Raw genomic sequence first — 25,532 nt, forward strand, 5'->3', positions numbered from 1 at the left:
TCGATTCCGGTCAAGGGCATGTACCTGGGTTGCGGGCACATCCCCAGTAGGAGATGTGCAGGAGGCAGCTGATCGATGTTTCTCTCTCATCGATGTTTCTAACTCTCTATCTCTCTCCCTTCCTCTCTGTAAAAAATTAATAAAATATATTTAAAAAAAATAAAAAAAAATAAAACAAAGATTATCTGGCCCAAAATGTCAATAGCCAAAGTTGAAAACCTCTGCTCTCAACCAAGAAGGTGGTAATGAAAAGGAAAAGGGAAGTGTGACGTGGGAGGTGTGTGCTGACAAAGATTATCTGGCCCAAAATGTCAATAGCCAAAGTTGAAAACCTCTGCTCTCAACCAAGAAGGTGGTAATGAAAAGGAAAAGGGAAGTGTGACGTGGGAGGTGTGTGCTGAGCTAAGGGGATCAGTGGACAGCGGGGGAAGCCAAGCGACAGGCGTCGAGCCCAGAGTGCTGAGAGGGCAGTGCCAATAGTGGCCATGAGGCTGGGTGTTGCCGGAAGGAGCCCAGGTCACAGAGTGGGTGCAGGGCTCTGGTATGGTGCGCCTGGGACAGAGCCAGGAATCAGCTTTTTAAAGAAGTGCCAGCAGATCCCGACACTCAGGCAATAGAACACTGAAAATGCTGGCCTGGGACAGGCCCGGTGCAATCTAGCAGTGTCTGAGATGAGGCGACTGGGTTCATCCCAGCTCCACCACTCACTCAGTGTGCTCCCTGAGCCTCAGTGTCCTAATCTGTAAAATGGGGATAACGCCCCCTTCCCTGGTTGTGTCTGGGTGAGGAAAGATGGGGCCAGATACAGGGTCTGGCACTTAACAAGGGGTGGTACTGATATCAGCTAATCCAACTCCTCACCTCACTGAAACTGATACCCAGACAGGGCATCGTGTTCCATCGGGAGGTACCATCTCCATTGCTCACATGGGAATGGCGAAGGCCACAGACCACCCAGAGGCATGCCCCACAGGGACTCTCATCACTTCCCAGTGCTATCTCAGGGTCCAGGGACTCTGGCTGGTGGGGACTAACATACAGGGTCCAGCAGAGCACCATTCAGCCTCCACCCAGCCCCCAGAAGTGAGCCTATGGGCTTGCCTTTACTTCCAACAGCTAGCACAAGGTGGTGGGGTCATCAGGCGGGCCAGCCCCTGAGGCAGCTGACAGGTCAGCCCTGACCCCAGGCCTCACCGAGTCCCTCCAGAGAGCTGATCTCCTCCCACACCCCTGTCCCCCTCTCCCCAACCCACTCAGACACCCATCAAATGGGAAAAAATATGTAGCAAAGCCTCCCCCAACAGATTTTTATTTTTTGCTGCTATTAATCAAATCTTTAAAAAGAAGAAAAGTCACCTTTGGCCAGAAACTCAAAGGGAAAACATTAGCACTAGCCAAGAACGTAAAAGAACTTGCAATTCCTTAATCAGACAAGAGTATGGCCCTTACCTGTCCCTCTAATTGCAATTTATACCCAGAAGGGCCAAGCTAAGACCTCCCTGTCCAGTCTCCTCCAGCCCAACCTTTCCCACCGCTCTCCATACCAGGGGGTCGCCTGAAGAGCAGGCCCCTCTCCAAGCTGCCCAGCCCACCCACACCTTGGGCACAGTGTACTTGTAAGGTGGCAGGCCACACTGGAGGGGCCTTGGTTCCACAAAAACAGGGAGGGGCTGGGAAGCTATTATCAGATGGGAAACACTTAAAACCAGGCCTCTGAGCATTTCAACCTTCCTTCTGGTACCACACTCCTGACAGGTGTTTGGTTGCCCCGGTGATGGGGCATTTACTTCTTCACCAGGTAGCCAGTTCTGCTGCTGAAGGGCTGCTTAGAAAGTCCTATTTCTCTACGTCCAGCTCTACACACGCATCCCTGTCCTTTCTCCTGCACCTCCCTCCTCCATGTCCCACGTATCTGTTCAGCAAGCATTGGTTGAGTTCCCCATGGGTGCCCAGCCTGTGCTAGGCACCAGGCACACACCAGTGAACAGGACAGGCAGTATCCCTGTTGTGACAAGGCTCACAGTTCACCTCTCCAGTCTTCACTAGCCTCTCCTCCACATACCAACCTGCCTGGACACAGCGCCTATTGTCCAGCAGGCTCTGCTTGCACCTCTTCCCCCTCCACCCAGGCTCTCAAGAGAAAAATGTCCATCTGTTCCCACAGGAATAACTGCCCACATCTCAGTCAACCCCGAGAATGCAAACAAGACCTTTAACATGTGGAATGGGGGAGGGGAGAAGAGTGACCCTGATCATGTGGCCCCCACGTGCCACCCTTCACAGCATGTCATCTTCATAATAACTCCACGAGTTTGCTACCTTTGTTATGCACAGGAGGGAGCGGAGGCTCAGAGAGATGAAACCACTTGCTCAAGGACACACAGGAGAAAACAGCCAACAGCCTCCAAACACAGGTCAGCTGTGTTGCCCTTTCCCTGCACCTGTGGAGCCCAGGACCCTATGGTGCCCGCCCGCTGTCCTGGCCGATGCAGTGGAGGCCCTGCTCTGTTCTCTGGGCATTTCTTGCTCCTGTGGAAATCAGCAAGTTCGAGAGAAAAGGGGACTATTCTGAAAGATGAATATGGCTCATCTATGAATGAACTCTGAGTGAGATTTTCCTTTAATTCAAAAGGTTCTCCTCTAGCTTCCCAGCTTCTGAGAATGGTGACTAGACAGGGGCCACTGCTTGGTGTGTTCAGGCAGCACATCCCAACCCATCTGCCAACCTGCCCCCCTTCTCTCTCACCTATGCCCCCTGGAGTGGGCACTTCACAAGGGACACACTGGAAGGGGAGAACTAGGGACAGAGATTAAAAATCCGCTCACAATACCCAATCCACATCCACCAACCCCTGGAAAAAGGGACACACCCTCGCTATCTCCTCCCTCAGAACTGCCTCAGGGCTGGAGTTCTTGGGACCAGCAGCAAAACAAACTTCAGCAAGTTCAAGGGGGGAAGGTTGGTGCCAAGTCTTTGGCTGTGGAATTGGATTCTGAAGGATACAGGTGGGGCTTGTCACACCTGCATGGATGGGTGTCTGGTCTCAGCCCTCCTCCTGCAGTCCCCAGGCTCACTTAGTCAGCACTCAGGCATGTGGCTGCTTTAAAGGGGGGAAGCTCATTCAATTACCACCATGTGACCTGTCCAATACCTGGAGGCTTGACAGGGGCAGCCCGCTATCGCTCTTATCACTCATTGTTTTTTCTTCCAATCAGTGGAAATATTGAAACTGAGTTTTCCTCTTAGCTCCGCTCTTAGGGAAAGGAAGCCCTGTGTGCAGCTCACCTCCACACAGAGACTTTATTATTGCTGTGATTATAATTGTCTTACTCTTTTGTCCCCTTATCGAAGTTTCCTTATGTCTACTTTATCTTGCTGCTGTACCTGAATCTTAGTGCCCCACCTCAAATTATTTTTGGAATAAGGTGAGCTCTCAGCCCATAAAGGCAGTCCCTGGTTTGAATGAAGGTGTAGGCGTTGGGGGAGAGGGCAGTCAAGGGGGAGCATTGTAAAAGGGGCACCTGGGTTTGGAGAGAACACCTGAGAGTGAGCCCTGCTGGAGGCAGGGACCTATATCCTGCAAGAGGCCACGGCCAGCATGACTTCCCCAGCCATTCTGCTCTGTAGCTGCTTCTGGTTCTCTTTTCCAGATGAAGCTACTGACAGAAGAGATCCCATGTCTGGCCCCTGCTGCCCCAGTCTGAGCCTATCTGTCCAGGGGTTTCCCTGAAGAATGTAACACTGTCCACAACAAGCTCCCAGAGCTCCATTCTCCACTTCCAGGCAATAAGCAGAGCAAGGAGCCCTGACCTAGGTATTTTGCATCTCTTGTAAATCACCTTCCTCTTGGACAGGAGAGTGGGGGCTGTGCACTGATTCCACTTTGCTGATCAACATCTCCTGAGTAACTTGAGAGCATCTCTCTTTGAATCTTTCCTTAACGCTTGCCCACAGTTTCTAGACTGAGTCATATCTCCAAGGTAACTGTAAATACCATCATTTCTGATGGCCCAGCCGGCTACTTGCAATTATCCAGATTAATGTCAAGTGGGCACAGGATGTGTATTCTGGCTGAGCCCACGTCCACTCGGAACCCTGCATGCCTTGGCCAGGCTGGTGGCCAGAGCCCGAGTCCTCTCCCACATGGGCTGGCACCTGCTCCTGGCAACACACTGGAGGCGGGGAGGGAGGGGTGCTGGCGACATGTAGCCACGAATCCCCTGTGGTCTGCATTTGTACTCTTCTCCAGCACCCAGGACAGAACGCCCCGGAGGACCAGGGGACCTGGGCTTTTCATGTGAGACCCACCCTGAACTAGGAAAAAGCAAAGGAGCAAAGGGAAGAAAGACGTGAGGTTCCGATTCAGAGAGTCCATTTCTTTCTCTGCTCCTGGAGCCTGAGCATGAGCCTGTCTCTATGAAGGCCTCGCCCCAGGATACCCTCCGGGGACCAGAAGGGCTCTACCCTCACTTTACCCAAGGGGCACTTTCTCTTCTCTTTTCCTGTGTCTTGCTTTTAAGACAGACAAATAAATTGCTTGGTGTACTTTTTGTTGTTGTTATTAATCCTCACCCTAGGATATTTTTTCCTTTTTTTTTTTTTTTAGAGAGAGTGGAAGGGAAGGAGAAAGGGAGACGAGGAGGAGGAGAAGGAGGAGGAGGGTGGGGGGGAGAAAGACAGAGACAGAGACAGACGCATCGACAGGTTGTCTCCCACACGGGGCCAGGATCAAACTTGCAACCCAGGTACATGCCCTTGACTAGGAATTGAACCTGCGACCCTTCAGTGAGAGGGCCAACACTCTGACCACTGAACACACTGGTCAAGGCAACTCAGGGTACTTTTAAAGTGTAGAAAAGATATACACTTCACTGAGTGATTATGACATTTGCTGACCACATACTCTCAATCTTTGGGGAGAAAAGTGAGAAAGAGGAGAGCAGGTGAGGGAATGGACACAGGAAGTCATATAGAAGGGAGGGAGGAGGGGGAAAAATCACCAGGGAGGAAAATAAATGGGAGTGGTGAGGAGGCTACAAAGAGAGGAGTCAGAGTATTTGCCGAATGAACGAAATGAATGCTGAAATGTCCTCACCTAAAAGTAAGATACTAAGGGTCAAGGGGAAGCGGGGATCCCTCACCAAAAGCCCCACAGCTAGTAAGGGTTGGAGGGAGCACTAGATCCCAGGTCTCCCCAATATCCACTCTAAGAGAGCGTCAGCCTCACTTCCTCAAGGGCTGGTGTTTGAGCTCCTCAAGACCTGGGTCTGGTCTCTCCAGGAGCCTGCCCAGGAATGGATGGCCTGGTGTCTCAACTTACTTACAACACCTCACTGCTGGCTTCTGCCCAACCTAACTCCCGAATAAGAGCCCTAGCCCAGGAAGAAATGGGGGGTGGATAGGAAACCCGAGCTCTAGTGGCTGCTCTGCCTCTGACTTGCTGTGTGACCTGGAGGAAGTGCCTTCCCCTCTCTGGATCCCTGAATCCCCTCTATAAGGTGTGACCAGGGACTGGATGATGAAGCCAGGATGGCTTTGCTGAGTCCTCTCAGCAACCTTACCCCTCACAGCTAGAATGGCATAATGAAGGTGCTCAATAAATACTGAAGACAACTGACCCAGGAATAATGCTAGACTACCTGGGAGGGCTGGGAAAGCCAGGAGTCTGTGGTTTGGGGAGAGAGCAAAGCAAAGTTACCCAGCTGAATGAAGGGAGGTTTCCGCTTGCACCGGATGGTTGTGTTTGAGACTCTTGGAAGCAGTAATGATTATATCAGGAAATGGGACATTTGCGCTGTCTCAAAGGCAGACAGGATAAAAGCAAACCCCTTGGTATCTCCTGACAAACACTGGAGTCCCGGGCATCCCAGTGCAGTTTTATGTGCTTACCCTCAAACAAAAAGGTGTGAGTTATTCACCACCACTGATTACCCCTCCTACTCTTTGCAAATTGTGGGCAATGAGACAGCAACTGCCTGGAGCTCCTAGCCATCCAGAGACAGCCCCTAGCGCTCCCCCCAGCCCATAGTGCTCTCTGCTTCCCCAAACTCCCTCCCCACAGGTCACCCCATTCTTTCCTCTCCTCCTCTTCTGCCAATCACCCAGACACCAGCCAAGCCTGGACACTCTCAGCACTGACCTCCACAGTCCTCCAACTGGAGGGCAAGTTCCCCACCTACAGAAATCACCCAAATCTCCCCGTCAAATTTGAAAATGTGGGTCCTTGCTCCCCTCTCTTCCCCCACAGCCCCAGCAGAAGCACATTCCCTAGCCCCCACGCTTGCCTATAGCAGCCGGTGTTACCTCTCTGCCACCTCCACCAAGCCAGGGCTCAGAGACTCATCGCCACCTCCCCAGGTTGCCCCGCCCAGCACCCTATCAGCACTTGGTTGGACCAATCCAGTCGCCCATCTACCACTGCCCTTATCGGAACCAGAACCCGTGGGTTCAGGATGATTTGAACTTAGAATGGAAGTTCAACGCAAAGTGAACTTAAAGTGGAGGGATCTTGAAGTTGGGCCCGGGTTCAAGAGTGACCTCCACCACTCGCCAACAATGCTTAAACGCAGTCACTTGAACCTCCGTTTCCTGGTCCGTAATGAGGAACCATTACCATGTGCAGCGCAAGGACTGTGCTAAGGATTTTATGTGCATTTTTCTCATTTCATTCCCTACTGCCGAGTGAGAGCTGGTACTTTCATCATTATTGTCATTTTACAAAAGAGGAAGTCGGGGCTCAGGGAAGTTACACCTAAAATCACTTGGCCCGTGGATGATGGAGCCATGCATAAATCAAACTCAGCTCTGCAGGATTCCCACCCCACCCCCAGACCCCAGACCCCTGGATGTGCGGAGGCAGCAGAAGCAGGGCCCTGCCCAGCCAGCATGCTTGCTCCTCCCGTCTCCCGCCCGCGCTACCTTCCTTGGGCGCATTGGCGTCCCAGACGCTCCACATCTGCACAAAGAAGAATGGTGTCCAGCACACGATGAAGGCCAGCACGATGATGAAGGTCATCTTGACCGTGCGGATCTTGGCCCTGGAGATGAGCTTGACGCTGCTGACTCGAGCCAGGGCCGCGCCCTCCCTACTGCCCGCCATTGCGCCCTCGGGCCCCTTGGCCGCCCCCTCTGCCGCCGTCTTGATCCGAAAATTCTGCCAGATCTTGAAGCAGATGAGGCTGTAGCAGGCGGTCAGCACGATGACCGGCACGATGTAGACGGCGAGGGTAATCCATGTGACGTAGGCCTTGGGCCCCCAGGGCTGGATGAAGCCGGCCCAGCAGTCGAAGACGCCATCAGCCACCTCGCGTATGGAGAATATGTGCACCTGCGGGGCGCTGGCCACCAGGCAGCCCAGCCACGTGATGAGCACGGCCAGGCGGTCCGCGCGGCGGCGCAGGGTGCGCAGCGGCTGGCAGATGGCCAGGCAGCGGTCCAGCGACATGAGCAGCAGCAGGTAGGTGGAGGCGAACATGCCCACAACCTGTAAGTACTTGACCAGGCGGCACAACAGGTCAGGGCCGTAGAAGCGGAAGGTGATGTCCCACAGCAGCTGTGGCAGCACCTGGAACACCGCCACCACCAAGTCGGCAATGCTCAGGTGCTTCATGAAGAAGAAGAGGCGCGAGTGCTTGTGGCGCGTGGTGCGCAGCGCCAGCAGGACGCAGGCGTTGCCGCTCAGTGCCAGGAAGAGGATGAGGCACAGCACGGCCACCTCCACGCGCGCCAGGGCCTCGTTGCGCTGCGGCCCGAGCGTGCGGTTGCCCTCTGCCCCTGGCGGTGCCGCACTCCCATTGACCACCTCGGCGCTCCAGTTGGCTTCAAGGGTACCCTCCATGACCGTGACCGCCGCTGCGTGATCCTGGCCTTTGGTGCTTTTTAAGGCGTGATGCGACGGGGCGGGACCCGACGGGGTAGGGCGCAACGGGGGGCCTCCTGGCGTACCTGGGGGCGGCTCTGATTTCTCTCCCGGAGACTCCGCGGGCAGATCTGCTGGGTGGGACCCTGAAACAAACCCCCAGAGCCTTGAAAAGACCACCACAGTTCTCTCCCGACGCACGTGCAGCGGAGGTGTCCCTTCCCAGGACCCCAAATCCTCTGAGACTCGGGACACAACTGCCAGCCCCGGGATTGCTCAGCCGCCACCCCAGAAATCCCAGTTTGCGGTACCTCCTCTGAGCCGCTGGAAATGAGCGCGAACCTACCGGACAGCCAGTTCCTTGAGGGATTCAGTCGCTTCGACAGAGGAGAGGGGAGAGTCCTAATCGGCCACTTTGCCTCAGGACTGGGACGCCTCCTAAACTAGCCACCTTCCCCAGGGATCCCCAAACTAGCTACCCGCCCCCAGGACTCTCAGCACTGCCACTTCCCGCAAGACCCCCAAACCTTTCCTAGTAAACGTTTCTCCCGTTACTTCCCCTGGAGATCCCCGGCAGCCCTTGCCTGGAAAACCACAGCTCAGGACCCTCCTGCAACTTCCTGTTTCTAAGACGCTTAACCATCCCCCCAACCCCGAATTTCCACAGCAGCTGCTTCCGTGGAACCCCAGCCCAGCGGTCCCTTCTAGGAAACCCTGCTTCAGTATCTGCCTCCAGGACGCCCAACCGCTGTTCCCAAAACCCCTCCCGCGGGGGTCCTCCCCGACCCAGTCCCCTCCCGAAGGGCGCTTCCCCAACCCAACACCCTCGGGCATTCCAACACGCATCTTGGTCCCTAGAGTCATGGGCTCTGTCACTTTACAATCTTGGGGCACCCCGCGCGCCTACAGGAACCAGGAGAGCGAGGCACTTCACCACTTTCACTTGGATCCGAAATGGCCCATCAGTCCCAGCCATCCCATCCACTGAGGGGCAGGATCCAGGTACCTGCACCGAATCCACAGACTGGCCTGAAGTTGGCTCCCAGAGTTGCACCACCGCGGAAGACTCCAAAGATGCGAGCGCTCCCAGCCCAGGTTAGGGTGGCTGTGTTGGCGCCGTCTGACACTATATTGAGTTCTTGCACTCTGGAGCCTCCGCAAAAATCCCCTCACCGGCAGCCTGATGGTTGCAGGATGGGGACAGAGGCGAGCGAGGAGTGAGGAGCGCCCTGAGGCTGGTGCGCGGACAGCGTCAGCCTGCGGTGTCGTCTGCCAGGGGCCGCTTTTCTGCAGCGAGTGACCGGGGCTGCACCACCACAGAAACCCGCCGGGGGGCGCAGAAGGCTGACAGAGCCGACCCCCGCAGAGCCGGGTTAACCCGCTAGGCGTTGGCCTCTGAGCGGTAACCAGCAGGTTTATTTCAGAGGCTTAAAACTGGAAGGAAGGAACTTGTAAATAACCCTGTTGGTTTCTTCCTTTCTTGGTTCAGAAGCTGCAGACTCTCAGGCAATGGGAGGCTTGAGTAGCAGTGTTTTCCCGAGTAGATGGTGATGAAGTTGCAAAAGCATTTAACTGATATTTCCCATCTACCAGGCAGGTTAATTTCAGGGCTTTTTTTTTCCCCCTCCCAGGGGCTTGATGTGGTGGATTTACCAGTGAATCCGAGTAAGTCCTTGCTTTGGAATATTTTTGCTCACATTCCCATTCTTGAGGAATTAGAAATGCTGTCTGTTCTAATCAGCACGGGGAGAGGTCTTTGTTTTTTAAGTTGTTTTAGGGAGAGATCTCAAGGAGATGGAGGGTTAAATATTCATTTTAAAGTGATTCTGTTCATATGGGGCCCTAAATCATTTCTACCTCCTTGCCATGCTTCAAAATTAAAATCCTAAATAGTGCCAAAGGACGGTTAAATGTTAAAGACTGCTTCTCTGGCTCCTAGCTCCTTTTCTATTCTAAAATCGTTTTTTTTGGAGTAATTTACAGTGGCTAGAATGAAGGCAGAAGAAAAAAAGTGGAGATTCAAAAAATAACAGAGCTCTTTAAAATTTATTGAATGCGTATTTCCTCCTGACATTTCACTTCTCCTTTTCATTATGTGAACACAGCTGAGTTAGCCAAGGACCCTGTTTCCTGATTCCACAATTACAGTCCGATGCCAAGACTCTGGGCAGACCCTTAGGCAGCCCTGGGCCCGTGGTTCTAGTGGACTGCGCCTTCTAGGATGGGGCCTGGGAATTCCACTTCCTGCAACATTGCGAAGGGGTGAGGGGCAAGAGTTGTCTTTTTCTTGCCCTTGGGATTTGTTTAGAAAAATATTGTTTAGAAAAATTCAACTGAGTCCATTTTAAAGATCGTATTGGCTTTATTTAATGATTCATGAATCAAGCAGCATCCAATCTAGCAGACAGAAAACAGCTCAGAGGACTCTTACAAAATGAAAGACTTTTTATAAGCAGAAGGGAGAGGGAACAAGGAGTTACACTAGGCAAAAAGTGGTTTGGTTATTGCAAGGTTACTTTCCCTGTAGGAGATGACGGGTTTATCAGGTAGATTACCTAATTAGTGCTGATCAGAGGACTCCTGGCCAGTTTAGGATTCCATCTCTGGGAGAGTCAAACTGTAATTAGGTTAAATCTCAGTTTGGCAATGTTGGACTTAGCATAAGTGACACCACTTGAGGCCTGTTGTCTTGGTGTGTTTTTTTAACAATATTAATAGTATCTGCCACACTAATTACAGATGAAGATTAAGTGACCCTGGGCCTCCATTTCTGCATAAGTAAAATGAGGGCTGGTCAGTAGCTAATCTCTCAGATCACATCCTCTGGTTTTCTGAAGTTTTATAATCCATGCCACATCGAAGCTTAATTCTAGCGTGTAAAACACATCGGCCCCATTCCATGGCCAGATGAGGAGGGGTTTCCCCTAAACACCCTGAGGGGTAAATTCTGGAAGGAAACCTTGGGCCTGAAGAGCCCAGCCTGCCCCTCACTCTGCAGGAAGAGAGCTGCCTGCAGGGAACAGTTTTCCTGGCCACTTCTCCAGGGCTACACTCTTCCAGCCCACATGAGAGGCCTGCCCAGTCCTATGCAGAATTCTGGACACACTTAGCAGGACCATTCGGTCTCATACAATAGCTAAAATCTCATGTAGCCTTCATGGGGGGGGGGGGGGGGGGGGAGAGTGAATGGTTTGATTCCCATTCATCTTGTTTTATTTCTCAAGTGTGCAAAAGCCAGGCGGGGGTGGGGGGAAGTGCTATTTATTGTGGGGTCCCTGTGAAGACTCCTCACAATGAATAAGGCATGCTCCCACCCCCAGTGCCTCCAGCTGAGGAGATGTTGCCCCCACCCCACATGAGCAGTGCTTTGCAAACAGGGAAGTATTGTACAACTCACTCTGTGTTATACTGACAGTCCTCACCCCAGGTCCATCCAATGAAAACTGTTTCTCATCCAATCAACCTCCATCTTATTAATCCTTCTGGATGGAGTTCCACGTGTCTTTTCAATTCAGTTAGCCAAACACTGTGTGTGTGTGTGTGTGTGTGTGTGTGTGTGTGTGTGTGTGTGTGACTGTGCCAGGCAAGGATAGTAACTCCTTTGATCCTAACTGGTGTGATGGGAATTCTAAATCTACCTCCTCAGGGACACCCTCTTTCTCTGACTACCCTGCCCTCTGAGAACTCCCCACTTTATGAGCCTCTGCTGCGTGAGCGCAGGTTTGCACAGTGCAGATTTCACTTGTAATGTGAATGTGCTCAGTCTCCCCATTCCGTTGTAAGTGCCTAGTATCAATCCCATATATCAAAGTCCTTTATGTATTTACCTACCATCTTTCCTATCATACATACCTATCAATAAAAATATGTTGAGAAAATGGTTGCTGGACTACCCAAGAACATCCCTCAACAAATTAGTCACCAGGGGCAAACCTGTGCTTCCCAGAACAGTATTTCTGTGGAAATCAAGATGAGGAGGAATCTTTGTGAGAAAGCATGTTACTCATGCATATGTGCCATTCTTCCAGAGAGGACGTGATGACAGAGATAAGGCATGATGCTTCTAATTCCACGAACATGCCCACTGACAGTGGATGTCACAGCACAACTATTTAGAAATTGGCATAAAAAAATGTTCTCCCTTGGTAGACACTGTTGGCCTAGGTTAAGACATAACTAGAGAGAAAAGCATTTTTCAGCAATCACAGACCTTGGAATAAAAACAGGCTGTTCTGTTGCAGATGGAAAGGCTTATTCAGAGTCAGGATCTTTGAATTTGTGACTTCTTTTGGAGGATTAGGGCCTGGAAGAGTGGAGGGTCATTTAAAAGTGGCCATAAATCTCAAAACAAGCAGAATGGTTGTGATTCTCATGTCTATTTCACAGAGGAGGAAACAGGTTCAGAGAGGGAAGGGGGCTTGCCCACAGCCACACAACTGGTTAAAGATGGCTGGCATGAAGCATGAGGCAAATGTAGAGAGGGTGGGAGAACCAGACCACCCCCTCTGGGAGCTATGGTGGGGACTTTGCTCGCTCTCTCTCTCTCTCTCTCTCTCTCTCACTCAGGGTGCCAGGAAGATTTGGGGTTTTTAAGGAGAGCTGTGATCAGTGATAAGCATTTACATTGTGGGGGTGGGGGGCATAGATTGGAAGCAGGCAAATCAATTAAGAAGCTGTTGAGAATAGAGGTAGCCTGAATAGGGTGGTGCCCGGGGCCACATGGCAAGGACTTGCCCAGTGTCACAAGTGAAACCAGACCACACTCTCATTTGTCCATGGACCCAGCCACCCCCTGTGCCATGAAAGGCCTGAGCAGCATTAAAGAGGCTCTGGAGGTGAACGCTGGAAAGACGTTTTGGTAAAGTAGAGAGCGGCTGAGGAAAGGGGATAAGAGAGTCCCCTGGAATCATGTGAGGTCAGTCTAGATCAGTGGTTCTCAACCTTCCTAATGCCACGACCCTTTAATACAGTTCCTCATGTTGTGGTGACCCCCAACCATAAAATTATTTTCGTTGCTACTTCATAACTGTAATTTTGCTACTATTATGAATCATAATGTAAATATCTGATACGCAGGATGTATTTTCATTGTTACAAATTGAACATAATTAAAGCATAGTGATTAATCACAAAAACAATATGTAATTATATGTGTTTTCCGATGGTCTTAGGCGACCCCTGTGAAAGGGTCATTCGACCCCCAAAAGGGTCGCAACCCACAGGTTGAGAACCGCTGGTCTAGATACACACAGGACATGCAACTAAAACAAAGCTCTCTCTTCTGTCAACACTCCTACCCATTTCTATCAGCTCCTAATAGGATTGAGAAGGAACCTGTGGGAAACTACAGTGACCTCTCAATACAAAGCTGTCCCAAGCCTCAGGCAGCCCCACCTCTTCTCCACCAATTCCAACAACCATTCATTGTTCTTCTTTATTAAAAAAAAGAAAGGAAGGAGGAAGGGAAGGAGGAAAGAAAGAGGGAAAGAGAGAGAGAGAAAGGGAAAAGATATTTCTTCCCAGAGGGGTAACCGACAGAAGTCTGCCTGGGATGTTGACCACCTTGTACTATTTCCTGTGCTCTGTTATGCACAAACATGCATTTAATACATATTTCCTAAGCACCTGCTGGGTACCCAGTGGAGTGATCCTGAAAGGCAGTGCTGTGGGTCGAGTTGAACTCCACCAACCAGTGCTCCGGAGCCGGGTGAGAAAATCAAGGCAAGGGGAGGGACCAGAATCTCTGCCTGAATTCAGTTACGATGCCACCAGGAACGCACTGCCCGGTGTGGCCCATGGGCAAGCCCCATGCCTGCCTGGCCCCATTTTCTTTCCTTAAAATGAGACAATCTCTATGGTCCCTCACAGCTCTCGCTTCCTATCATCCTCTAAGTCTGGGCAGCAAAACACACACGGTGAAGCAGTGAGTATAGAACAGACGAATGAAGCATCCTCAGTGTCAATGAGGCTCAGGCACATAGTAGGTACTCAATAAACACTAGCAGAAAGAATGAGTATGTGCTGTATGGGAAAGGCTAACACGCTCTATAGAAAGAGTGAGTCCAGCCAGTGAAATATTATCATTTTTCACCTAGAAAACAGATGAAAATGAAAAAGGAAAATGCCCTGGGAGGGAGTGGGGAGGGGGCAGGGGGTCTGATGCTCTCAAACATTGCTGACTGAAGGGAATGTATTTTGGAATAGCCTCCATAAGAGAAAACTGGACAATAGTATCAAAAGTCTGAATCCATGGATAATTATTGACACAGCGATTAACCCTTCTAAGTGATGTAACTTAAAGAAACAACTAGGCAAAAAAAGCAAAGAGAGGTATACAGGTTTAATAAAGCATTGTTGGTAACAGTGAAAAGGGATGAGTGGAACAACACTAGTACTGTGCACATCCAGTGAAAAGCTACAGAGGTTAAAAATGATAGGGTGGATCTGTGTTAACTGAAATGGAAGGTGGCGCGTACGTGTGTGTGTGTGTGTGTGTGTGTGTGTGTGTGAAGAAGAAGAAGGCGGGGAGGATGGTAAAAGGGAGGAAACGGAGGAGGGGAAAGGAGGGGAGACTGGTCTATAAAGGATATTACAAACAAATTAGCAGTTATCTCTGGATGGCAGTGTTAGATAGGACATGGGTCTCAAGGTCTGGGCAGTTGTAAATGTTATTTCTTACTAAATGTTAAAATGCAGCACACTATTTTGCAGATACTGCAGTAAACATGATGAGCTGACAGGAAGGGAACTGGATGGACAGGACCAACTGCAAAGAAGAAATCAACATGTAATTGACCAAATAGCGTATATAAGCAATGGGTAGACCTCCCTTCCCAGGAGGCATAGTTTTGGGTATGAATCTCCTTCTTTAATTTACTTACTGCAATTAAATAAAACTACTTAGCAGCCACCATGTCTCATTTTCTAATAGAGCACCCCAAGTGGCAAACCCTTGGAGTTCAGTTAACAGTAGGGTTATGGATGGTTTTAAGTATTTTTATTATCTGTACCTTCTGATTTTCATAGTGCATATGGATTATTTTTGCAATGTGTGGAGAGAATCCCAAAAGCCTCAGGACTGACCAACATATCTCCATCCTCCACTTTCTGCTCTGCCTTCGCTATGGAAAGTGTTTTCTCCAACATGCTGGAGAAGTCAGGGCCTTCCTGCAAGTGTTCTCAGGCATCCTCAGCCAGCTCTGACTTGAGTGGGGCTGGGCAGCCAAGCGGGAGGCAGAGTTTTTCTGGGGTCCTGGTCCTGGAGCAGCTCGCCCCTCTGAAGGCCACAGAGAGAACAGAGTGGCTGCTTCCTTACTCCCAGCTCTTCCTCGGCTGCAGGCAGTGCATTCTCTCCACTAGTGGGCTGTTTGTGACACTTCATCAACAGTATCCTAAAGGGCCCCCTCCAACAATAGGTCCTCACAGAAAGGATGCACCAAACCTGGGCAGGACCGCCAAGGCACCTGCGTTCCTGGGGCAGACCACATGCCGGAGCTGGAGCTCTCTCCAGAATGAGCAACATCCCAGAGCGGACCCGGGACCCAGGGTTCTAGAGCATGAGGACTGTGAGGAACATGGACACACACCTACATTCATTTCACACAGGTGAACTTGAGGTGCAGAAAGGAAGAAAGGTTTTTTCGCTGTCACCCAGTGAAAGAGGGGCTGAGCTGGACCAGGACACCAGACTTGGTACTGATTAAACTCCCTACTGTCCGAGCTATCTCTCCAATACAAATGCCCAGTCCTTAGCAGAATATTCTTAATCCCACCCTGCAGCCCCTTCTGAGACCCTGGCCCATCCTGTCAGCCTCCTCTTCACCCACACCACTCAGCTACCTGTACCAGGTATGGCTACCCAGCCAGCTCTCCGGACCCTCCTGTACAGTCCACCTCCATGTCCTTGCTCAGTCCATTCCCCACTGGAAGTGCCCCCTGTGTCCCTCTGTTAAATCCCATACCTTGTCCACTTTACAGATAAAGAAACAGCTCACAACATGGGGGTCTAACATTGCCCCACTAACTGGTATCATATCAGATGCCTGACTTTCTCCTAGTCTGTTACCTTTTTTTCTGAGAACTGTGTGTTCTGGGACTTTGTACTAGGGTCCCAGAGAGTGGGCATCCCCTTCCCTCCAAAACGAATGATCCTGAAGCCCAGCTCCCCTATAGTCTCCTTCTTCCTGCCTTTGGGAAACCCTAACAATTCAAGGATGGCAGAGGAGGATTCAACGCAAGGGCTCATGCAGGCGCTTGGATAGATGCCCTGCCCCTGGAATTAGCATTGCATGGAGGAGCCAGGCCAGCCTGGATTTAAATCTCGATGCTGTCGGGTACTGACGGTGTTACCTTGAGAGACACTGCCAGCCTCTCTGTGCCTAGTGTGCTAACCAGGGAGGATGATGATAATGTCCACACGCTCCAGTTACTATGGCTGCAAAACAAATTGTCACAAATGTAGTGTTTTAAAACAACAACATTTTGCCCATGAAATAATGGTTTGAGCAGGGATTGGCAAGGACAGCTCGCCTCTGCTCCATTCACCATCAATCGAAGAAACTCGAAGGCTGGGAGTTGGAATCACCCTGGGTTTGTGAAGGATTGACTGATCTCTCACAGAGGCAGTCGGTTCCAGCTGGGACCCAAGCTGGGGCTGTGGGTCAGAGCACCTACAAGTGGGTCCCTGTGCTGCCTCACTCAGGCAAGCATCCTGAGAGAGAGACATACAGACAGACAGACAGAGAGAAACAAACAGATAGAGACTGAGAAGGAGAAAGACAGAGGAAACAGACACACAGGCAGAGATTGAGGAAAAGGCCATTCTCTCCTGGAGCTTAGCCTCAGGAGTCAGACTGCATCCCTCCTCCACCACCTTCTAGTTCACAAGGCCCCAGGTTCAGGAGGAGGAGAAAAGACTGCTCCTGCAGGGAGTGGCGAGGCGCTGGGAGTGTGTGAGACCAAAGGCATTGCTGTGCCATTCTGGGCAATCCACAATCACTCCATGTCACTGAATTGTTCAGGAAGCGTCAACAAAGTAAGAGCTGAGGGAGTTGGTGCCTGGTACATGGTCGCTATCAGTAAGCAGTAGCTGTTAGGTGGCTGCTGCCTACGAGAATGCCCAGAGTCTGGGGACCACAGGTTAGGAAGCAATGGTCATGCTCAACGGTCAGAAGATCAAGCTGGAATTGGTCCTCTGTACCCAAAGCCACAAAGCTTAAGGTCCACTTCATAGTCACCCCAATTTGTGTGAACCGGGGCCCCTGACAAGAGCACTGGAAGACCATGTCAGTGAGTTCTCCATGTGCCCCCATCCCACACACCCATCACACGCATCACACCCCAACATCATTGCCCAGTGTCCCAGGTTAGGAGCCCACAGTGTTAGTCCTAAAGAAACCACACAGTCCTAAATGAGATGCAAAGTACTGAGCAAATGAGACCTTAGAAATGAGAACAGAAGCCTCTGCAAGCTGCAGGGCCAGTGGAAACTCAGCACAGCTTCCAGAGAAGGTCCGATGCCTTCCAGGCCAGCAAAGACAGTCCGGTGCCTTCTGGCCCACCCAGGGGGCCTGTGCAGCCCTGGGCCAAACTGTCTTTCCAGTACTCTGCACTCTAGTCACCGCCCCCACAGCCTGGCCAAGTTCATATCCCAGCAAACCACCACATCCACCTCACTCCATCAGGACCTCTTGTACCTCTCCTTCTCAGCACTTTCCACACGTGTGATCTCCCCTAAGTTTGTGTGGGTTTTGACTAATGCCTGTCCCCAGGGCGGAAGCGAGTCTGGTTGCATTCACTGCTATATCCCCGTCTAGCACATTGCGTGCACACCAGTCCCATGTTGAAAGAGTTGGCTAATGAACCAATGCCTGCCACATACACGGAAATCCAAGGACTGACAGTGTGCCAGGCAAGTCCTAAGGGGAAAAGGGACGTCTCCTCAAGTATAACAAGATGACAAGAGCCCCTTTCCTGAACAGATGTGAGGCTTAAGTGAGATGAAATAAAAAGCGCCTGGCACAAGACAGATGTTCAGTGTCTCTTAAAGGTCGGTGGAGGGACACTGTAAGGCCCGGGGCACGTGACATCAAGGGAGCCCTCCTCTCTTTCACACCCCTTCCCCCAGGTGTCTGGGATTCAAGGAAGAAGCTCTTAGATTTATCTGGGATTCAAGGAAGAAGTTCTTAGATTCACTTATTTCTACTGATGGGTTAGAGATTGCATGCATTTTTCACTTCCTGACGGACATGCACCTAAAGAGGGACTTAAGGTACTAACTTGGGTTGCAAAATACCCCTCTGCCAGGCATAGTTTGGTGGGTGGGAGAGGCGTGGCTCAAATCCAGCTAGCGCTAGTTCAAACTCAGGTCACATTCTTCTACACCAGGCTGCCTTTGGGGAGAATGTTTCACCTAAATTAATTAACTTTAGCCTAAATTAGGTTTAGCCGAAACTCTAATTCTAATCTAACTAACATTCAGTATTGAGAGCAGCAAGGTACATACCCACCCTACCCATACACACAGAACTGCCCCAGGCTTTATCCAGCTTTCTTGCTCCTGAAGCTTCCTGAAGTTCAGGCTCAATGAAAAGATCATTAAGTGGCCTGGTCAACCAAAACAGAAGGGAGCCATCACTCCCTGACAGACCACCCAGCAGGCACAGAAGTAGCATGAGGGTTGCTGTCTCGTCCAACTTTACCTTTGGTTTGTCCTCCCAGGTGGGTTTGCGGCACCCAGGGTCCTGTCTGGCATTATGAGGTCACCACCAACAGATGCCAAGGGTATCCAGAGAGGGAATGGCCACCACTGGCATCCAGATGAGGCTGTAGACAGGGAGGACTGAACCTGGAAACAAAGCCTGGCTCCTCTGAGCCTGAAAAATTCAGAGTCTGCAGGGAGCCAAATATGCTTTATAAAGAAGGCCAAGTCAGAACCACCTCCAGTACTTGTCCTGCTTTTGTTCCTCAGAGCACATTCCGTGGTCTATTAGCTTGTTGGAGCTTCAAAACAACCTCATGAGGTCCACAGGCAGGAATCATTGTCCCCATTCCTACACAAACACAGAGGTGTTTACTAAAACACAACCCTGGCTACAAGGGATTTACCGTATAGCCTAGTGAGAACTCCCAGGGATATAAACTCCACGCACACAGCACACATCTACACGACACGTGTTAACACAGCACAACTCCCACTATGCCGCAGGCACTGCTTCAGGCCCTAAAGATTCATCTGTCAGTAAGATAGACAGAGTCCCTACCCTCATGGAGCTGACACTGTAGTGGGGGAGACAGATCAGACACAAATACAAACTTAGAGCATTCATATAATAGAAGGAGGTGTAAGTACCCTAAAGAAAACAAATCAAGGTAAGGAGGCTTGGGCTACTGTTCAAGATGAGATGGTCAGGGAAGGCCAATCTCAGGAGGTAACATTGAGCAAGGACTTGACTAAAGAAGGATCAGGCTATGGAAAAATCTGGGAGAAGAACACTTTTGACAGAGATCAGAGATAGCTGCAAAGGCAAAGGCCCAGAGGCAGCAGCAATCTGGCATAATATGAAGGACAATGTGGCCAGAGTAGAGTGAACTGAGGAAGAGTGGTAAGAAATGAGGTCATGAATGTCAACAAGAGCCAGATCTTGTAGGGACTCACAGACCAGGGAAAGAGTTTGGATTTCACTCTAAGTGTAACAGAAAACCATTGAAAGTTTAAACACAGTAATGATATAATCCAATAGATACAGACACATATATATAATTTTTTAAAATTTAAACAACAGAAATTCGTTTTCTCACAGTTCTGGATACTATATATCCAAGAATAAGGTGTTGGGTAGAGTCAGTTTTATTTCTTCTTTCAGTTTTAATGAGATTTAATTAATATACAGCACTGTATAAACTTAAGGTGTACAGCATAATGACTTGATTTGCATATATTGTGAAATCATTACCACGGTAAATTTGGTTAATATCCATCATCTCATGTGGATACAAGGAAGGAAGGGAGGAAAGAAGGGAGGAAGGGAGGAAGGGAGGAAGGGAGGGAGGGAGGAAGGGAGGGAGGAATGGAGGTAGGAAAGAGAGAAATTTTTCTTGTGATGATAACTTTTAGGATTTACTCTTAGCAACTTTCAAATACATATACAGCCGTGTTAATTATAGTCATTATGCTGTACATTACATCCCCAGCATTTATCTTATAATTGGAAGTTTGTACCTTTTGATCACTCTCATCTAATCCCCTGAACCCCCATCTCCTGCCCCTGGTAACCATAAATCTGATCTCTTTTTCTATAAATTTAGTTAGCTTGTTTTAGATCCCACATATGAGTGAGATCATAGAGTATTTGTCTTTCTCTGACTTATTTCACTTAGCATAATGCCCTCAAGGTCCATCCATGTTGTTGCAAATGGCAAGATTTCCTTCCTTTATATGGCTGAATAGCATTCTATCCCAGTGGTCGGCAAAGTGCAGCCTCTTGAGTGTGGCTCTTCCACAAAATACCCCGTGCGGGCACACACATACAGTGCGACTGAAACTTCGTGGCCACACTCAAGGGGCCAAAGAGCCGCATGTGGCTCGTGAGCCCCAGTTTGCCGACCACTGTTCTATCCTATATAATAAAAGCCTAATATGCTAAGTATCCGGTCATCCGGTCGTTAATTCAACCAATCAGAGCGTAATATGCTAATGATATGCTAAGGCTGCTCAACTGCTCGCTATGACATGCACTGACCTCTGGGACAGACACTCCAACTGGTAGGTTAGCTTGCTGCTGGGGTTCGGGCGATCGGGACTGAGCGAGATGGGCCGGACATGCCCTGGAGCCCTTCCGCAGTCCCTCCTCGGCTGGCCAACCTCCCATGTCCCTCCCCGGCCCCAATTGTGCACCGGTGGGGTCCCTCAGCCTGGCCTGTGCCCTCTTGCAATCTGGGACCCCTCGGGGGATGTTGGAGGGCCGGTTTTGGCCAGTCCCGCAGGCCAGGCCGAGGGACCCCCACTGGTGCATGAATTCATGCACTGGACCTCTAGTTATATATATTGAGAGAGAGAGAGAGAGAGAGAGAGAGATATCCATTCATCTGTTGATAGACCCAACAGGTATTTTTAAAAGTTCACTATGCTACATGGACAAATGACCACAGACAGTATATGGGCTAGCTACTACTACATAACAAACAGCCACAAAACCTCAATGGCACCCTGGCAGGGTGGCTCAGTTGGTTGGAGTACTGTCCCATACACCAAAAGCTTATAGGTTCAATTCCCAATCAGGGTACATACCTAGATGGTTTGATCCCCAGTCAGGGTGTGTACAGAAGGCAACCAATCAATGTTTCTCTCTCACACTGATGTTTCTCTCCCCCACCCCCATATCTCTCTCTAAAATCAACATATCCGTGGTGAGGATTTTTTTAATTGATTTTTTTTTGAGAGAGGAAGGGAGAGGGATAGAGAGAAACATTGATGAGATGATCGGCCACCATTTGCAGGCCTCCTAGTGGGGGTCAAGCCCACAACCCGGACATGTGCCCTCACCAGGAATTGAACCGGGGACATCTTGGTTCATGGGTCGATGCTCAACCGAGCCACACCAGCCAGGGCAATGGCTTCTTCTTTATCCTTAATTATAGGACTTCTGTTCAGTTAGATTTCACGTGTCTGAATGATGGTTGTTCTGTAATTTAGTTGTAATTTTGATGTGGTTGTGGGAGATTCTGAGTACTGCATTTACCTATGCCATCATCTTGGCCAGAACTCCAAAACTTTCTTATTGAAGCCACTGTATCCCATAAGTTTTGGTATGCTGTGTCTTCATTTTCATTCATTTCAAAGTATTTTCTATTTGTCCTTGTGATTTCTTCTTTGACCCACTGGTTATCTGAGAGTGTCATTTACTTTTCCCATATTTGTGAATTTTCCAAATTTCCTTTTTATTGGTCTCTGAACTCATTCTATTGTGGCCAGAGAACATACTCTATTACTTCCACCCTTTTAAATTTTTTGCTTTTTACTCCTCACCTGAGGATATTTTTTCCATTGACAGAGTGGAAAGGAGGGAGGAGGGGAGAGAAAGAGAGAGAGAAACATTGACTGATTGCCTCCTGCATGCACCTCAACCAGGGCCAGGGATTAAAACCAAAACTGAGGTATGTGCCCTTGACCAAGAATCAAACTCGAGATCCTTCGTTCTGTGGGCTGATGCTCTAACCACTGAGCAACTGACCAGGGCTCCACCCTTTCAAATTTATTAAGACTTATTTTATAGCCTACCATAGTTTATTCTGGAGAATGTGCCATGTATAGAATGTATATTTTGCTGCTGTTGGGAAGAATAGTCTATAGGTATCTATTAGGTCTCGTTTGTTTATAATGTTGCTCAAGTCTTCTATCTCTTTGTTCATCTTCTGCCTAGCTTTCTATCCATTATTGAAACTAGGCTATTGAAATTACCAACTATTTTTGTTGAATTGTCTATTTCTCCCTTCAATTCTGTCAGTTTTTAAAAAAATATATATTTTATTGATTTTTTACAGAGAGGAAAGGAGAGGGATAGAGAGTTAGAAACATCAATGAGAGAGAAACATTGATCAGCTGCCTCCTGCACACCCCCTACTGGGGATGTGCCCGCAACCAAGGTACATGCCCTTGACAGGAATCGAACCTGGGACCCTTCAGTCCGCAGGCCAACGCTCTATCCACTGAGCCAGACCGGTTAGGGCAATTCTGTCAGTTTTTGCTTCATGTATTTTGGGGCTCTGTTATTCAGTGCACACATGTTTATAATAGTTACATTTTCCTGATGGATTTCTTTCATCATTATAAAATATCCCTGTTTATCTCTAGTAACTTTTGTCTTAAAATCTATTTGTCTGATATCAGTATAACCACGGCAGCTTTTTTTGTTTATTTGTATGTGTTTTTTAAATCCTCACTTGAGGATATTTTCCCATTGATTTTTAGAGAGAGTGAAAGAGATAGAAAAAGAGAGAGAGATATCAATGTGAGAGAAACACATATCAATTGGTTGCCTCCTGCACACACCCCAGGCCGTCCAGCTTTCTTATAGTTGCTGTGTTTGCATGATGTATATTATGTATTTTTTATATCATTTTACTTTCAACTTATTTTATCTTTGAATCTAAAGTATGTCTCCTGTAATCAGTATATAGTTGGTCTTGGTTTTCTTATATAGTCTGCCATTGCTTTTTTTAAAAAATCAGTGTATATTTCAACATTATGAGAAAGACATGTAATGTCTTCTGTTATTATAAAAACAAATGTAACTCACAGACCCCCTGAAAGGGATCTGTAGTCCATTCTTTGAGAACCACTGCAATAATAAGCATTTATTTAGCTGATGCATCTGTGAATTATCTGGGAGTAGACTGATCTAGGCTGAAACTGGCTGGATCCTTCTCCTGGGACCAGCAAGACTAGTGTTGACATCCTTCTCTTGTGACAGCAAAAGCTCAAGAGGTCAAGCGGAGACAGACTGTTTAAGGACCTGCCTTACTACATTGGTTAAAGTCAGTCACATGACCAAACTCAAAGTCTTGGGGAAAAAAATATAGAGTCCACTCCTTTAGTGAGAAGAACTGCAAAGTCCAGGCAAAGAGCAAGAATACAGGGAATGGTAAAGAATGGGGGCCAATGATGCAATCTACACACGTCACGAGTGAAAGCAGAGTGACCCGCTACAAGCTACTGCAGCAGCTAGAGAGAAAGGATGGTGCCTGGACTAGGGTACCACTGGAGAGAGAGGTCAAAAGCAGCTAGACCCGGGTATGAACTTCACCAGGTCAGTTCTTTCCTCCCAACCTTCACTTCCTTAACTATAAAATGGTGTTCTTATGACAATTAAATAAGATAATGTACATAAAATTTAAAGTTTAACTTTAGTAAGCATTTGATCTATGAAGTCTGTTAGTGGTATCTCTAAACTGGGAACGATTTGGAAAAAAAAATTCATAGATTTCTAGTCAGGATCAAAGCAGAGGAGCACATGAAATATATTCCAGTTGTTCATCACTTACATTCTGTCAGCTTCCTAAAAGGCTCCAAGATTTACAGTAAAAGATGCATTTATATAAACACTATTAAAAGTAGGGTGAAAGATTAAGAGAAGAGACATCTTTTTGACTTAGTCCTTGAACTGATAAAGCCAGTTGCAGAAAAGAATTTTAATCACTTTGTTTGATTACAGAAAGTGTTTCTGTTATTTCTAATGGTGCTAACCACACTTCCCAGAGATCATTCTTGTTCTGCTACTGTTTGGCTGGATTGGAGGGAGGAGGTTGGATGGAGTTGGAGGGGGTGCTTCTATATTAATTCAATGTGGATACTGTTTCATAGGGATTTCCTTTGTTTGATTTTTCCATCAGCTTTCAATCTGCAGGAAGAGATTGTAATCTAGCCAGATGATCTAAGGCAAGTTCTTAACCTCTATCCACCTCAGTTTCTTCATCTGTAAAACAGGTATATTAATAATACTATTACTTCCTTTGAGGATTAATTGAGTTCATAATATGCACTGGCACAGTTAGTGCTATGTAAGTCTTTCATATTATTGCTATTATTATTATTTAATACAAACTCACATGTTATTGCTCAGAAAAGTTGGACACAACTTCACAAAGTCAATTTGAAACAATCTTACTACTCGGGAAAGTCAAGATCTACATGTCTTCAGGAAACCTATGCTCTGCTCCAACCTCTATAACAAGATACAGAATCTACATTTTCTGTCTGATTGCTCTTCCTGATTTGACAACCATGGGTAATCCAGAAGGAAGCCAAGTCCTTCAACTTGCAAAACCCAGGCTGTACATTTTCCTGCGCTCCCCCAGACCATTCAGCTTGGCCAGGTTCAGTGCTCCTAGAGCTGTCACTGGGAGACAATAAAGAGCAGACATAAAGTCAGATCTGCAATGCTCAAACAAGGGTTAGCCTTAGAAATCACACTTCAAAGTGCCTTCTTATAAAGCTAAGGAAACTGTGACTCAGAACATGAGTAACTTGCCCAAGGTCAACCTGTGAGTGGAAGTACATTCTACTTGACCCCAATGCTTGACTACAATGCTTTATATATTCTGCAACAAAGCTCCCTTCTTCAGCTACATAGCTTCACTGTACTCCATCCACCCTCAGGACAGACCCTTCTCTTCCCAAGTCAGGCTGCCTTGCCCCTCAGAAAGCACAGACTAGAGATGAGGCCATTACTCCACCTGATGTTTGCCCAGCCCAGAGGCTGGTGAACAGTCCTCTCCTTCACCCTAAATACCATACTTCCATTAAAGTAGCTGGAGAATAAACTGGCTTCCTTGGAAGTTCCCGTCATGGCGACTCACATGCCGCTCACTAAACACTGAACCCTCCGGCCCAATGCAGATGCGTTTGCTAAGCAACGCCTCCCTCAACTCCATCTCACCTTTAGAACACCGGCATCTAGCTCATGGCCCACCCTGGGGGCTCAGAGCACCCTGGCATCTGGCTGCACTGACTTCTGAGAGGAAGGAATTTGGGTGCGGCAACACAGGAAGAGGACTCCAAGGTGACCACTGCCAAATGCAGGACGGTCAGGCACTCTCCTGGGTAGACAGAAACCAGTCTTGGTGCCCCTGATTCTGCTTCCTTGGTACTTTCCCTATCTGTTCCAGGGACCCTCA

The 25,532-nt window shown here is 48.7% G+C and overlaps 1 protein-coding gene across 1 annotated transcript in view; it reads right to left on the minus strand.

The window, feature by feature from the left end:
* Positions 1–9,104, minus strand: part of OXTR (oxytocin receptor) — a 20,753-nt gene extending 11,649 nt beyond the window's left edge. The window contains exons 1-2 of the mRNA XM_005872366.2: positions 8,866–9,104; positions 6,920–8,005 (exon numbers count right to left, since the gene is read on the minus strand). Of these exons, the coding sequence (XP_005872428.1) occupies positions 6,920–7,838 (919 nt within the window). The 5' untranslated portion in view covers positions 7,839–8,005; positions 8,866–9,104. The remainder of the gene's footprint in view (positions 1–6,919; positions 8,006–8,865) is intronic.
* Between the last annotated feature and the right edge of the window lie 16,428 nt (positions 9,105–25,532).

The sequence above is a fragment of the Myotis brandtii genome, unplaced genomic scaffold (genome assembly GCF_000412655.1).
Source record: "Myotis brandtii unplaced genomic scaffold, ASM41265v1 scaffold378, whole genome shotgun sequence".
NCBI classification, from domain to species: Eukaryota; Metazoa; Chordata; class Mammalia; order Chiroptera; family Vespertilionidae; genus Myotis; species Myotis brandtii.